The sequence below is a fragment of the Salvelinus alpinus genome, chromosome 25 (assembly GCF_045679555.1).
Source record: "Salvelinus alpinus chromosome 25, SLU_Salpinus.1, whole genome shotgun sequence".
In the NCBI taxonomy this organism is placed as follows: domain Eukaryota; kingdom Metazoa; phylum Chordata; class Actinopteri; order Salmoniformes; family Salmonidae; genus Salvelinus; species Salvelinus alpinus.
In genome coordinates this window covers 18,888,780-18,903,300 of record NC_092110.1, presented here as the reverse complement: position 1 = coordinate 18,903,300, position 14,521 = coordinate 18,888,780, and the positions used below count along the sequence as shown (strand labels likewise).

General features: G+C 46.5%; 1 protein-coding gene across 3 annotated transcripts in view; it reads left to right on the top strand.

Annotated features, from left to right (window-relative positions):
• LOC139553547 (kinesin-like protein KIF26A) overlaps positions 1–14,521 on the top strand; it is a 129,329-nt gene that overhangs the window by 70,132 nt on the left and 44,676 nt on the right. For all 3 annotated transcript variants that reach the window (XM_071365990.1, XM_071365989.1, XM_071365991.1), the window contains exon 4: positions 6,777–6,985. In XM_071365990.1, coding sequence (XP_071222091.1) covers positions 6,777–6,985 — 209 coding nt within the window. The remainder of the gene's footprint in view (positions 1–6,776; positions 6,986–14,521) is intronic.

Here is a 14,521-nt window from a genome sequence, read left to right as displayed (position 1 = left end):
CCGGTGCAGGTGGCACCGGACAGGTGACACGCACTTCAGGGTGAGTGCGGGGAGATGGCACAGGGCGTACCGGACTGGGGGATCGCACTGGAGGCCTGCTGCGTGGAGCCGGCACAGGTGGTACCGGACTGGAGACACGCACTTCAGGGCGAGTGCAGGGAGCAGGCACAGGATGTACCGGACTGGGAAGGCGCACTGGAAGCCTAGTGCGTGGAGCCGGCACAAGACGTACTGGGCTGTGGAGACGTACTGGAGACCTGGTGTGTATAGCCGGCATCAATGGTAGCGGTTCGATGACACACTTCACACGGTGAATGCGAGGAGCTGGCACAGGACGTACTGGGCTGTGGAGGCGCACTGGAGACCTGGTGCGTAGAACCGGCACAGATTTCACCAGACTAATAGCACGCTCCTCAGGACGAGTACGGGGAGCTGACTCAGGTGGCATTAAACTGATTACACGCTCCTTAGGGCAAATGTCGTGCATCTTCTCCCTCTTCTCCCAGACTGGCTCTGGTTCACTCCTCGGCTCCGTCGACCACCGTTTGTGCCCCCCCCAAAAAATATTTTTGGGCAGTTTTTTGGGCTTTTTATGTGGCCGCGAACCTCGGCGTCGTCGCTGTCCTCCCCACTCTCCTGTCGTCTGTTTCCACAGCAGAATTTCGTGTCTTGCCAAGACTTCCTCCCAAGTCCAGGATGCCATCTCCTCCCAGGCACGCTGCTTGGTCCTGTTAAGTTGGGATATTCTGTCACGTTCGCTGGAATAAATACCGGACCAAGGCGCAGCGGATGTTGAGTTCCACATAATTGAATGATAAAGTGAAACTTAGCAAAGACAAAAACAAATAAACAATAAACTAACAACGAACCGTGACTACAGAGGTGCTACCTCAAAACAATATCCCATAAAACACAGGTGGAAAAAATGCTACTTAAATATGATACCCAATTAGAGACAACGATAACCAGCTGCCTCTAATTGGGAACCATATCAAGCACACCAACCTAGAAATATGAAAACTAGAATACCCACATAGAAATAATAAACTAGAATACAACATATACTAAATCACCCCCTAGTCACGCCCTGACCTACTATACCATAGAGAAACAATGGTTCAACAATTATAGATTGTTGTCCTTTATATTGAAGAAAGAGAGAGAGGGACATCTGGACCAAGCCTCTACCTGTCTCTTATACATTGCTGTGACATTCTACACTAGGGAGTCTGAGAACACTGAGCTAAAAGCAGTCGTCAATTGCTAATATTTTCTACTTCTGTCATTTTTATGTTCTCAATCAGAAGCTGTTTATGGCTCCTCCACTTTATTTCTACTTAATATGGCATTGAAAATCGCTGTCTCGAAAATTGCACTCAATTACGGCATCCGTCAGTGTTATTCCTCATTCTGGACTCTGAAGATTACTAACAGGTTTTCCTCTTTAACTGTCAACAAGTGCTTTTAGTGGCAGTTTATGTGAGGCTTCCAGAATCTTTTAGCATGTGTGCAATCTAGGGCAAATCAAAAGGCCTTGCATAAAGGCTGAGAGAGACTGACTTGTGTTCTCCTATGTGTCTAAAAGCAATTAGAGCCGATGGGAGCTAGGATGAAGTGTTGCACAATGCCACACGTCTGAGCCTGGGCCTCCTCAGAGACACATGTTCCTTCAGGATACCACGATACAAACAGCAGAAATGTGCCTGGTGTTACTTTCTAAAGTCCATTTCTTTCATTAAAACAAGATCCCTCAGAATGACAAAAACCTGCACAGGCCACAGATGATTTGGAGCTGCGCTGTGCCCTAAAGGCAAGTGCTTTAATACACAATTCCCCACTTGAATACTTTGTGGGACGAGTGTTGAGCTCTGTAGTGCAGACAAAGGAAGGGAGATGCCACCTGTTTGACAGCAATCTTACAGAGTGTTTTATTCCGAGGGCTTTACGGCCCAGACACACCAATAGCGTTTGCTGGCCGGGAGTACTTAGCACCCGTGAACGTAATTTGTGAACCGTGTGCTCACCGATTTGACAAATAAAATCGCGTGATCGGCAGACGAACGCTAGATTCATTTTCGGTGTGATGTGTGCCAGCCTTAAGGCTCTATCTAGTCTACCAGCACACAGCCCATTATAGGACACCATGAAACTTTCATACAGTGAAAAGGCTCTGGCTTGGAATTAAATGTGTGTTCATTTACACTACAGTTAATAGCTGGAGCAATGGGCTCAGACTGAGTCATATTTGGGTTAAATGGAGGAAACAACACATCCGTCCTCTGGGAGGTCCGCTAGAGAACTCCAGTCTCCCAAAAACCTGATGAAGCAAAATCAAAGCATCTGTTGTTGAATTCCCCCCTCAGTTGATAATTTAACACACTCACTTATGAGTTCTAACCTCTGATGTCGGATTTAGTTAGATTAACAACTCCGTCATTCTAAGCAGTGCAGACAACAGTGTGAGTAGTGAATACTGAACTTAACAGTGGACACTACAAAATGACGAATTGATTGACACAAATCTGTGATTTGCCCTCTGCTCCACAATCAAATGCACGCTAATCTGCTAAAACCGTGTGCTCTTGATCCTGGGGGTTTAGAGTGTGTTGTTGGCCGCTAGTGGCCCTGTGTGACCTCTCACTCGTCTGGTACCCACTGGAAGCCCAATGGACCATATGGGCTGCTGTCTGCCACAGTACAGCTGGGCCTGCATGGCACCCTGCCACACAGGGAGAGAGAGAGTGAATGATGGTGGAGAGCGAGAGTGAGAGAGAAAGAGAGAGAAGGATAGAGGGAGAGAGAGAGTGAAGGATAGAAGAGGGAGAGAGTGAGTGAATGACAGAGGAGAGAGAGAGAGAGTGAAGGATAGAGGAGGGAGAGAAAGAATGAAGGATAGAGGAGGGAGAGTGAGTGAAGGATAGAGGGAGAGAGTGAGTGAAGGATAGAGGAGGGAGAGAGTGAGTAAAGGATAGAGGAGGGAGAGAGTGAGTGAAGGATAGAGGAGGGAGAGAGTGAGTGAAGGATAGAGGAGGGAGAGAGAGAGGATAGAGGAGGGAGAGAGAGAGTGAAGGATAGAGGGAGAGAGTGAGTGAAGGATAGAGGAGGGAGAGAGTGAGTGAAGGATAGAGGAGGGAGAGAGAGAGTGAAGGATAGAGGAGAGAGCGAGAGAGTGAAGGATAGAGGAGGGAGAGAGTGAGTGAAGCATAGAGGAGGGAGAGAGTGAGTAAAGGATAGGAGAGAGAGAGAGAGAGTGAAGGATAGAGGAGGGAGAGAGTGAGTAAAGGATAGGGGAGAGAGAGAGAGAGTGAAGGATAGAGGAGGGAGAGAGTGAGTGAAGGATAGAGGAGAGAGCGAGAGAGTGAAGGATAGAGGAGGGAGAGAGAGAGTGAAGGATAGAGGAGGGAGAGAGTGAGTGAAGCATAGAGGAGGGAGAGAGTGAGTAAAGGATAGGGGAGAGAGAGAGAGAGTGAAGGATAGAGGAGGGAGAGAGTGAGTGAAGCATAGAGGAGGGAGAGAGTGAGTAAAGGATAGGGGAGAGAGAGAGAGAGAGAGTGAAGGATAGAGGAGGGAGAGAGTGAGTGAAGCATAGAGGAGGGAGAGAGTGAGTAAAGGATAGGGGAGAGAGAGAGAGAGAGAGTGAAGGATAGAGGAGGGAGAGAGTGAGTGAAGCATAGAGGAGGGAGAGAGTGAGTAAAGGATAGGGGAGAGAGAGAGAGAGAGAGAGAGTGAAGGATAGAGGAGGAATGAGAGAGTGAACGATAGAGGAGAGAGAGAGAGCTTGAAGGATAGAGGAGGGAGAGAGTGAGTGAAGCTCTTTTCTGATGAGTCCTCCTATACTGTTCAGTCTAAAAACATTTTCTAGGGCAACATTTAAGGAAAATCAAGAAAGAAATGGATTTATTGTTGTGCATCCCAGTGATCCATCTACTGTATACACTCCTCCTCCACCATTTGAAGTTGTTGCTGAAGCCATTGGATCAGGACGGGCCCAGATTAGCAGGGTTCATTTCACCTCAGCAATGGCCTGTCGGACAGTGGGATCAGAGGTCACCGGGGATCCCTACTAGGCTCCGGCTCTGAGAAGCGCTTGCTCTTTAGAATGCTGATGGGCAGGGAGTCACTGAGCCCAGCTGGCCTGAGAGTCTGTTGAAATCATGCTGTCTCTTCTTCTCCCCCTCATTGCTGGGAAACAGGAGCTATCGACTGTGCGGGGGGCCAAGGGGTTGGGCGTTGAATGGTGGTAGGTCCCCTCATTACTGACACTCAGTGTAAATGGCGCTGGACACATGGCACCACTGTCAGTGCCTAATTACCTGACAGGGCCCTTAACCAGGGACAGCAGTGGCCTTACTGGCCTACTGCCTTGTAGAGGAGGTTACTTGAAGAGCTTAAGTCCTGAGTCTCTCTCCTGACAGGCATTATGATTTGTTTTTCAAAATCATATGGGTGTCTGTGTGTGTTACAGTGAGCTGTTTATTCTGGTTACACCCCACAACATCCCTCCGCCACCCTCACACCCTACCCTCAATGGGCTCCTCAAACCTGCTGCCATTTTGATTCTAAAACCTGACACCACAATTGGCTTAATCTATGACAGGGTTGTGGATGAGCTGTCCAGATAGGCTTCCTGCCTAAGTGTGTGAAGTATTTCAGTCTTTCTGGATGATGTGACATGGGTACACCTCTCTGGTATGGGTTGAGTTCCTGTCCTGTCACGGACACCCGCCTGCTGTCGTGAGTCTTTCCGCTCCGCCAGGTGCGTGTGAAGAATCTATGCTCGGCTCATTTCAGTTTGCACCTCGTCTCTCCATCACGCACTTCACAAATCATAACCCTGACATGTACACGTACAAGAGGCCCTCGCTGTCTCACAACCCACCAACCACAATGTTGGACTTTCAACACAGCCAAAATGCCTAAATAAGCATGTTCAATGATTAGTCTTATTTCCATGGATATCCGGAACAACACAACACAGGTGTCTGGCATCTAACAAAAATAAGTTAATGTAATTATTAATAAGAAGAAGTGGCAAGCACAAATGGCTCTCTGAGGTACAGTCAATGAGCAATTCCCTTGGGATTCAAAACAACCACATTTGATTGTGTTGCTCATAACAAGCTTATAGTGTCAGTGCTTGTGCTGAGGTATAGCCCTACTGCCGGAGGTGCCTGTGTTCATGTGAATGTCTGAATGTATGCCCCTGCATATTGATGTATATCACTCGCATGTCAGCTATGTCAAATAAATAGTTCAGCTATCAGCCTCCGTTAATAGATGGCGTACACCAGTAGAACACTGTATAAAAATATTGTAAATTATGTTATTTTACTTACCAAACATGAATCTAGGGCAAACATTGAGCAAGTAAATGTGCAGAGGGACTGGATAGTGTTGACAAAATATATACTGTGAAGCCTCATGCCGTGTTTGACTCCAGGTTTCTGGTTACCCAGTGTGGAGGTGTCACCAGGATAAATGTAAATGAAAACTAGAGGCTTAATTATACCATTTGTTTTGGGCTGACCCACAAAACTGGTTCTTGTCAAGTTTCATTGATCACTGTACAGTTGGATATAGTCGTGGTTAGGGTGAGGATTAACCCTGTGTTGTCATGGTGAACCTGGTAGGAACAGGGATGTGTATTATGGGCTGCCTAGGTGATCAGTGGACTTTGTCAGAGATAGACCAACTCTCTGGCCCCCTTCCCCCAGGCTAGCACTCCGAGAGCAGCCTGGGACCTGCCTCATCACCCCTAGTCTTTACCACCCCTGGGGCCTGGGGCCAGGCTGAGGCAGCTTCCTTCTGCTCCTGACTCATACCCCAGCTGGCAGGCAGCGCTGCAGACAGGCTATGCTCTGTTACCCCTCTACATCTGCACCTTTAGCATACCTTCACAGAGCAGTAGTCATCATGGGCCTATCAGAGAAAATGGTTGTGTCTACTATGGTATTCCACTGCTTATGGTTTGTGTGTAGATATGGAGATGTATTTTGTTGTTGGATGGTAAATATTTATTTTCCTGTTTAAATCAAGCTGTGCATTACAAAGCTGCTCACACATGCCAAATTAGCTGCTGATGTATGTATATGCACAATGATTTAACAGCTAAACTGTAATTAGATGTTGGCTATCACTTAATTATCATTCACACCGTGCATCATCCTTAGTGTTGCCAGAATCAAGCAGTCCAGTCCAGTTCAGTCCAGTCTAGTCCAGTCTAGTCCAGTCCAGTCTAGTACAGTCCAGTCTAGGACAGTCCAGTCCAGTCCAGTCCAGTCCAGTCTAGTACAGTCCAGTCTAGGACAGTCCAGTCCAGTCTAGTCCAGTCTAGTGCAGTCCAGTCTAGTCCAGTCCAGTCTAGTCCAGTCTAGTCCAGTCCAGTCTAGTACAGTCCAGTCTAGGACAGTCCAGTCTAGTACAGTCCAGTCTAGTCCAGTCTAGTCCAGTCCAGTCTAGTGCAGTCCAGTCTAGGACAGTCCAGTCTAGTCCAGTCCGGTCCAGTCCAGTCCAGTCCAGTCCAGTCCAGTGCCCTTGCCATCCTGTGGGGAGTTAGTTGTTGCTGAGGTGAATAGCTGACACCCGTTTACTGGGATTGCCAGAGCAGCTGCCTGCCCATCTGTGGTGGAGGAGAGGAGAGAGGGAGTAAATGGGCTGGAAGAGAGGCGTTGGGGTCCAGTAGTGGTGGTTAACTCTTGAGGCCCACTCATTGCTAACTCTCTGTGTCTCTCTCTGTCGGTGTCTCTGTCTGTCTCTCTCGGTCTGTCTCTTTGCAGGCACAGGGTCTGATGGGGGACGTAGAGAGGGACGTCCCTGCCCCTGCTTCGGAGGCCCCTGTCCCCAGCTCTAACTGTAGTCTGACCCCCAGCCGACAGAGGAGCGCCGTCCAGCTGGGACAGTGTGACGTCACCCCCCCTGCCCCTGGCCACACCTCCACACCCACCTCCACTCAGAGTGCATCTGCTGCAGCCTCCTTCTTCATCAGGTAACCCCCGTCCACAGTACACAAAACCCGCCTTTCACTCAAATCACACCTGAAGAGAGAGTCTGACACAGGGCTGAGAGTGATGATGATTATGGTCTGTTGTGCTGTATCATGTTGGCTTTAAGGCGTGTTTGGTTGGTTGCCTCTGTATGGCGTGCTTCTGTGGAAGGGATCTGTGTGGAGACTTGTCTTCACACAATGAGGTCATGGTTCATTATTGCACTAGAGTCAAATCAAATCAAATCAAATCAAATTTTATTAGTCACATACACATGGTTAGCAGATGTTAATGCGAGTGTAGCGAAATGCTTGTGCTTCTAGTTCCGACAATGCAGTAATAACCAACAAGTAATCTAACCTAACAATTCCACAACTACTACCTTACACACACACACAAGTGTAAAGGGATAAAGAATATGTACATAAAGATATATGAATGAGTGGTGGTACAGAACGGCATGGCAGATGCAGTAGATGGTATAGAGTACGGTATATACATATGAGATGAGTACTGTAGGGTATGTAAACATAAAGTGGCATAGTTTAAAGTGGCTAGTGGTACATGTATTACATAAAGATGGCAAGATGCAGTAGATGATATAGAGTACAGTATATACATATGAGATGGGTAATGTAGGGTATGTAAACATTATATTAAGTGGCATTGTTTAAAGTGGCTAGTGGTACATTTTTACATAATTTCCATCAATTCCCATTTTTAAAGTGGCTGGAGTTGAGTCAGTATGTTGGCAGCGGCCGCTAAATGTTAGTGGTGGCTGTTTAACAGTCTGATGGCCTTGAGATAGAAGCTGTTTTTCAGTCTCTCGGTCCCTGCTTTGATGCACCTGTACTGACCTCGCCTTCTGGATGATAGCGGGGTGAACAGGCAGTGGCTTGGGTGGTTGTTGTCCTTGATGATCTTTATGGCCTTCCTGTGACATCGGGTGGTGTAGGTGTCCTGGAGGGCAGGTAGTTTGCCCCCGGTGATGCGTTCTGCAGACCTCACTACCCTCTGGAGAGCCTTACGGTTGTGGGCGGAGCAGTTGCCGTACCAGGCGGTGATACAGCCCGACAGGATGCTCTCGATTGTGCATCTGTAGAAGTTTGTGAGTGCTTTTGGTGACAAGCCGAATTTCTTCAGCCTCCTGAGGTTGAAGAGGCGCTGCTGCGCCTTCTTCACAACGCTGTCTGTGTGGGTGGACCAATTCAGTTTGTCCGTGATGTGTACACCGAGGAACTTAAAACTTTCCACCTTCTCCACTACTGACCCGTCGATGTGGATAGGGGGGTGCTCCCTCTGCTGTTTCCTGAAGTCCACAATCATCTCCTTTGTTTTGTTGACGTTGAGTGTGAGGTTATTTTCCTGACACCACACTCCGAGGGCCCTCACCTCCTCCCTGTAGGCCGTCTCGTCGTTGTTGGTAATCAAGCCTACCACTGTAGTGTCATCCGCAAACTTGATGATTGAGTTGGAGGCGTGCATGGCCACGCAGTCGTGGGTGAACAGGGAGTACAGGAGAGGGCTCAGAACGCACCCTTGTGGGGCCCCAGTGTTGAGGATCAGCGGGGTGGAGATGTTGTTACCTACCCTCACCACCTGGGGGCGGCCCGTCAGGAAGTCCAGGACCCAGTTGCACAGGGCGGGGTCGAGACCCAGGGTCTCGAGCTTGATGACGAGTTTGGAGGGTACTATGGTGTTAAATGCTGAGCTGTAATCGATGAACAGCATTCTCACATGGGTATTCCTCTTGTCCAGATGGGTTAGGGCAGTGTGCAGTGTGGTTGCGATTGCGTCGTCTGTGGACCTATTGGGTCGGTAAGCAAATTGGAGTGGGTCTAGGGTGTCCGGTAGGGTGGAGGTGATATGGTCCTTGACTAGTCTCTCAAAGCACTTCATTATGACGGAAGTGAGTGCTACGGGGCGGTAGTCGTTTAGCTCAGTTACCTTAGCTTTCTTGGGAACAGGAACAATGGTGGCCCTCTTGAAGCATGTGGGAACAGCAGACTGGGATAAGGATTGATTGAATATGTCCGTAAACACACCAGCCAGCTGGTCTGCGCATGCTCTGAGGACGCGGCTGGGAATGCCGTCTGGGCCTGCAGCCTTGCGAGGGTTAACACGTTTAAATGTTTTACTCACCTCGGCTGCAGTGAAGGAGAGCCCGCAGGTTTTGGTAGGGGGCCGTGTCAGTGGCACTGTATTGTCCTCAAAGCGGGCAAAAAAGTTGTTTAGCCTGTCTGGGAGCAAGACATCCTGGTCCGCGACGGGGCTGGTTTTCTTTTTGTAATCCGTGATTGACTGTAGACCCTGCCACATACCTCTTGTGTCTGAGCTGTTGAATTGCGACTCGATTTTGTCTCTGTACTGGGACTTAGCCTGTTTGATTGCCTTGCGGAGAGAATAGCTACACTGTTTGTATTCGGTCATGCTTCCGGTCACCTTGCCCTGGTTAAAAGCAGTGGTTCGCGCTTTCAGTTTCACGCGAATGCTGCCGTCAATCCACGGTTTCTGGTTTGGGAATGTTTTAATCGTTGCTGTGGGTACGACATCGTCAATGCACTTCCTAATGAACTCGCTCACCGAATCAGCATATTCGTCAATATTGTTGTTGGACGCAATGCGGAACATATTCCAATCCGCGTGATCGAAGCAGTCTTGAAGCGTGGATTCAGATTGGTCGGACCAGCGTTGAACAGACCTGAGCGCGGGAGCTTGTTGTTTGAGTTTCTGTTTGTAGGCTGGAATCAACAAAATGGAGTCGTGGTCAGCTTTTCCGAAAGGGGGGCGGGGGAGGGCCTTATATGCGTCGCGGAAATTAGTATAACAATGATCTAGGGTTTTTCCAGCCCTGGTAGCACAATCGATATGCTGATAGAATTTAGGGAGTTTTGTTTTTAGATTAGCCTTGTTAAAATCCCCAGCTACGATGAATGCAGCCTCAGGGTGTGTGGTTTCCAGTTTACAAAGAGTCAGATAAAGTTCGTTCAGGGCCATCGATGTGTCTGCTTGGGGGGGAATATATACGGCTGTGATTATGATTGAAGAGAATTCCCTTGGTAGATAATGCGGTCGACATTTGATTGTGAGGAGTTCTAGATCAGGTGAACAGAATGACTTGAGTTCCTGTGTGTTGTTATGATGATCACACCACTTCTCGTTAATCATAAGGCATACCCCCCCGCCCCTCTTCTTACCGGAAAGATGTTTGTTTCTGTCGGCGCGATGCATGAAGAAACCAGCTGGCTGCACCGACTCCGTTAGCGTCCCTTGAGTTAGCCATGTTTCCGTGAAGCAGAGCACGTTGCAATCCCTGATGTCTCTCTGGAATGCTACCCGTGCTCGGATTTCATCAACCTTATTGTCAAGAGACTGGACATTGGCGAGTAGTATGCTAGGGAGTGGAGCGCGATGTGCCCGTCTCCGAAGCCTGACCACGAGACCGCCTCGTTTGCCCCTTTTTCGGCGTCGCACAGGGTCGCCGGCTGGGATCAGATCCATTGTATTGGGTGGAAGGCAAAACACTGGATCCGTTTCGGGAAAGTCATATTCCTGGTAGGAACGATGATGAGTTGACGTTAATCGTATATTCAGTAGTTCCTCCCGACTGTATGTAATGAAACCTAAGATTACCTGGGGTACCGATGTAAGAAATAACACATAAAAAAACAAAATACTGCATATTTTCCAAGGAACGCGAAGCGAGGCGGCCATCTCTTTTCGGCGCCGGAAGTCTAGCGTGATGTGAACCTATTCCATGAAGATGTTGTCCTTGCCATGGTTGAATTATGGCATGATTTTAGGCTGTGCTGGAACAGTGTGTGGAATATGTAGTGAGTGTACATTTAGCAAGGCACCAGTGCCTATGAATGGATAATGTCTCACAAAAGGGCTTAGGTTCAAGCAGTTTGTTTTTCTTTGATGTACAGCTGTGTTTTCTTTGTTTGGCTCTATTTAAAGTCAGTCAGTTTTGCATCTCGTGCAGTTTAGCTTGTATTCAGTCTTGCTATTGTTCAAATTCCCAATGAGTTGTCTACTGCTCCCTGTATGTAGTCAGTCTCACACTCAGTGCTCCATTTGGCTGTGGCAACACTAATGCTCTGGGTGATATGTATGCCTCCACTGGGAGTACAGACAGCTCTCCAATGGCTTCTCTAATGCAGAAGGATGTCATTGGTAGATTCTCAGGCAGGTTGGTCAGTGTGTACATTCATCGTCCCTGTACAGCCTCAACTCCCCAAGGAGCTGTGTGCCCTAATGAATGTTAGCCTGAGGGAAACTGGTAAGGATGATGCATAGGGCTGTTAGCGCGTTGCACCCTGGGAGGCAGAGGACACAGGCGAGGGGGACGTTGTGAAGTGTGACAGTACGGCTCAGCTTTCTCTCAAAATGCTCCAAATGAGCTCCCCTTGTCAACTTTAGCGGGGTCAGAGTATAGGACTGGGACTGTGGGGCCTCTCTTTTGGCAAGGAGGATATTCCAAATGCTCTTCTAAATGTGTCACTTCCTGTACGTGTCACTTCCTGTGAGCGAGGCGGTGGGTCAAGCGTGAACAACGGCGAGCTGTGACCTAGGTATGGACAGGGTTAATTTCAGAAGGTGATTTATTATTTCTACTGTTTTCTTTGGACAAGGGCTCAAAAAGCGAAGGCTGGACAGCCATGTTGTGTGTGTCTCTCAGAGGGAAACAGAGGGAAAAGAAGGGAGAGGGACTTGTTTTCCCCCTCATTTGTGTCCTGGTGGGATAGGAGGGGAGGTGGTGTAAGCGTTGAAGGGTTCCTCCTTTCATTTCATCCCAGAGATACTTCCCTGCCAAGAATGTGCGTTGTTTTGCTTGGCGAGAAGACGTATGGTGATGACAGGGCTCAGTCAGCTTTAAACAGCATCACATTCCACAGGTACAGATACAGATACAGGAAAGGGCGGTGGACGGCTAGATGGTGTCGATGCACTGGGCTGGACTGGAAGAACACCCACTTCCTCAGTTACTGCAACTGTTGCCTCCACAAGCACCTCCACTGCTTCCATTACTAGAATGTAATCATCACCATCTTCATCTTCACTCTAACAATGTAAAAACCTGAAGACCAAATTAGCCTAATCACGTTTTGAGTCTGCTTGAAAACTAATTTGTAATTAATATTCCTTTTTGTGTCTTCCAAAGATAAAATGTGTTAAATCCATGTGACAGTGCTCAGAGAGCAGGATATTTGAGCTGAACAAACAAAGTGTCTGCTTCCCTCTGGAGTGTAGCTCCACAGACATTCAGGAAAGCTGTTCAACTCACAGATTACATTTTTGTTAGAATGCAATTATGGAGATTCTGAGAAGAAAGAGAAAAACGAGAGAGAGGGAAAGAGAAAGAAAGAAAATACTGGTTCATCTCAGTGATTGGCTCTTGGTGCAGATACATTTAAATAATCAAGCATTTGAAATTATTTTAAACTTGTCTGTTCCATTGAAAATATATTTTATTATAAATGTTAATTTGATAACCCATAAACTCCAACTACCATTACTCTTATTGTCAACTGCTGGGAAAATTCTCCCACAGAGCATTATCTCATGTGGCTCCCCTACTCTCTGCCCATGTAAAATGGTTAAGGTTAAGTCCCCTCTCCATAATGGGAAAGGGAAAGGGAAAGGGGGATACCTAGTTAGTTGTACAACTGAATTCAATTGAAATGTGTCTTCCACATTTAACCCAACCCCTCTGAATGTCTCTAGTCATTATGTAGACAGGAAATGTGCCTCAGTATGAATTCAACAATTGAAGCTGAACTATTGCTACCGTTTCATTACTAGTTGCTCATTCCTCATCAAACCTAAGCTTTCATTTTTTCCTCACTTTTTTTGTTCATAAATCAGTTATTTTCTCAAACTCACCATACCCATGAAGAATGGGTCTTATAGCGCCAGTAAAAATAAAATGTTCACATTACCCCAGAGGTAATGTTCAATGAAATGAATGCTTTGGTCAAAGCTAATAAAGATGCCTCACATACAGTTAGGGCTGGGTGATATGGCCAAAATATTATATCACTGTATTTTTTGGGACGGTATGACTGTATTTTTAGTTTTTGAATAACAAAAGTTCTACATTTGTTTTATGAGTAGTGAGTGATCCTAGGGTGGCAACACATACATTCTAGGTGATTTCAATGAGTCTGTAACGATGTGCGGGAAGAGTCGGGAAGCAAGTTCAGAGAGTGAGTGTTTTAATAAATAACCGCAAAACAAGAAACATGAACAACGCACAGAGTTAACACTGGAACAGAAACAATAACGCCTGGGGAAGGAACCAAAGGGAGTGACATATATATAGGGAAGGTAATCAGGGAGGTGATGGAGTCCAGGTGAGTCTGATGATGCGCAGGTGTGCGTAATGATGGTGACAGGTGTGCGCCATAACAAGCAGCCTGGTGACCTAGGTTGTTTTTTTGTTGAGCTTCAGCTCAAACGTTATAAGAGTTATCCAATGTGTTGGATAAGTAAACTTGTATTTTTGCCCTCAATTTGATGGAGTAGTAGTGTGTCTCGGCTGGACCCTGAGGGAGTGCCCTCTGGGAAGACTGATTGGCTAGGCCTTGCTCCGAGCCGCCACCCCCAATCCCCAATGTTGTAGCTGAGTGCACACATTTGGCTGGACTCATTTCATGGCCAGATAGCATTTCAAGTTCATTTATGGAATAAGAGTTTATATGCAGTTTCACGCCCGGTTTGAGGTGGATGTCTGCTTTATCTTTTTTAATTTGTTGATTGTTTTATAGTGTTCAATTCAACTTCAACCAAAACAAATTTCAGCACTCTTATAATTTCCACATTTCCTGCACTCAATTGCAGTGGTGGAAAAAGTACCCAATTGTCATACTTGAGTAAAAGTAAAGATACATTAATAGAAAATGACTCAAGTGAAAGTGAAAATCACCCAGTAAAATACTACTTGAGAAAAAGTCTAAACATATTTGGTTTTAAATATACTTAAGTATCAAAAGTAAATGTAATTGATAAAATGTACTTAAGTATCAAAAGTAAAAATATAAATAATAAAAAATTCCTTATATTTAGCAAACCAGATGGCACCATTTTCTTGTTTTATTTATGGATAGCCAGGGGCACACTCCAACACTTAGACATAATTTACAAACAAGCATTTGTGTTTAGTGAGTCCTCCAGATCAGAGGCAGTAGGGATGACCAGGGATGTTCTCTGGATAAGTGCGTGAATTGGACCATTTTCCTGTCCTGCTAAGCATTCAAAATGTAACGAGTGCTTTTAGGTGTCAGGGGAAATGTATGGAGTAAAAAGTACAGAATTTTCTTTAGGAATGTAGTGAAGTAAAAGTAAAAGTTGTAAGAAATAAAAATAGTAAAGTAAAGTACAGATACCAAAAAAAGCGACTTAAGTAGTACTTGAAAGTATTTTTACTTAAGTACTTTACACCACTGCTCAACTGAGATAAATACAGTACATGCATTTGCTAGCTAGCTATTGGCATTAGCGGCTAACAATTAGCGTCTCACAAGATTTAGGGCAAC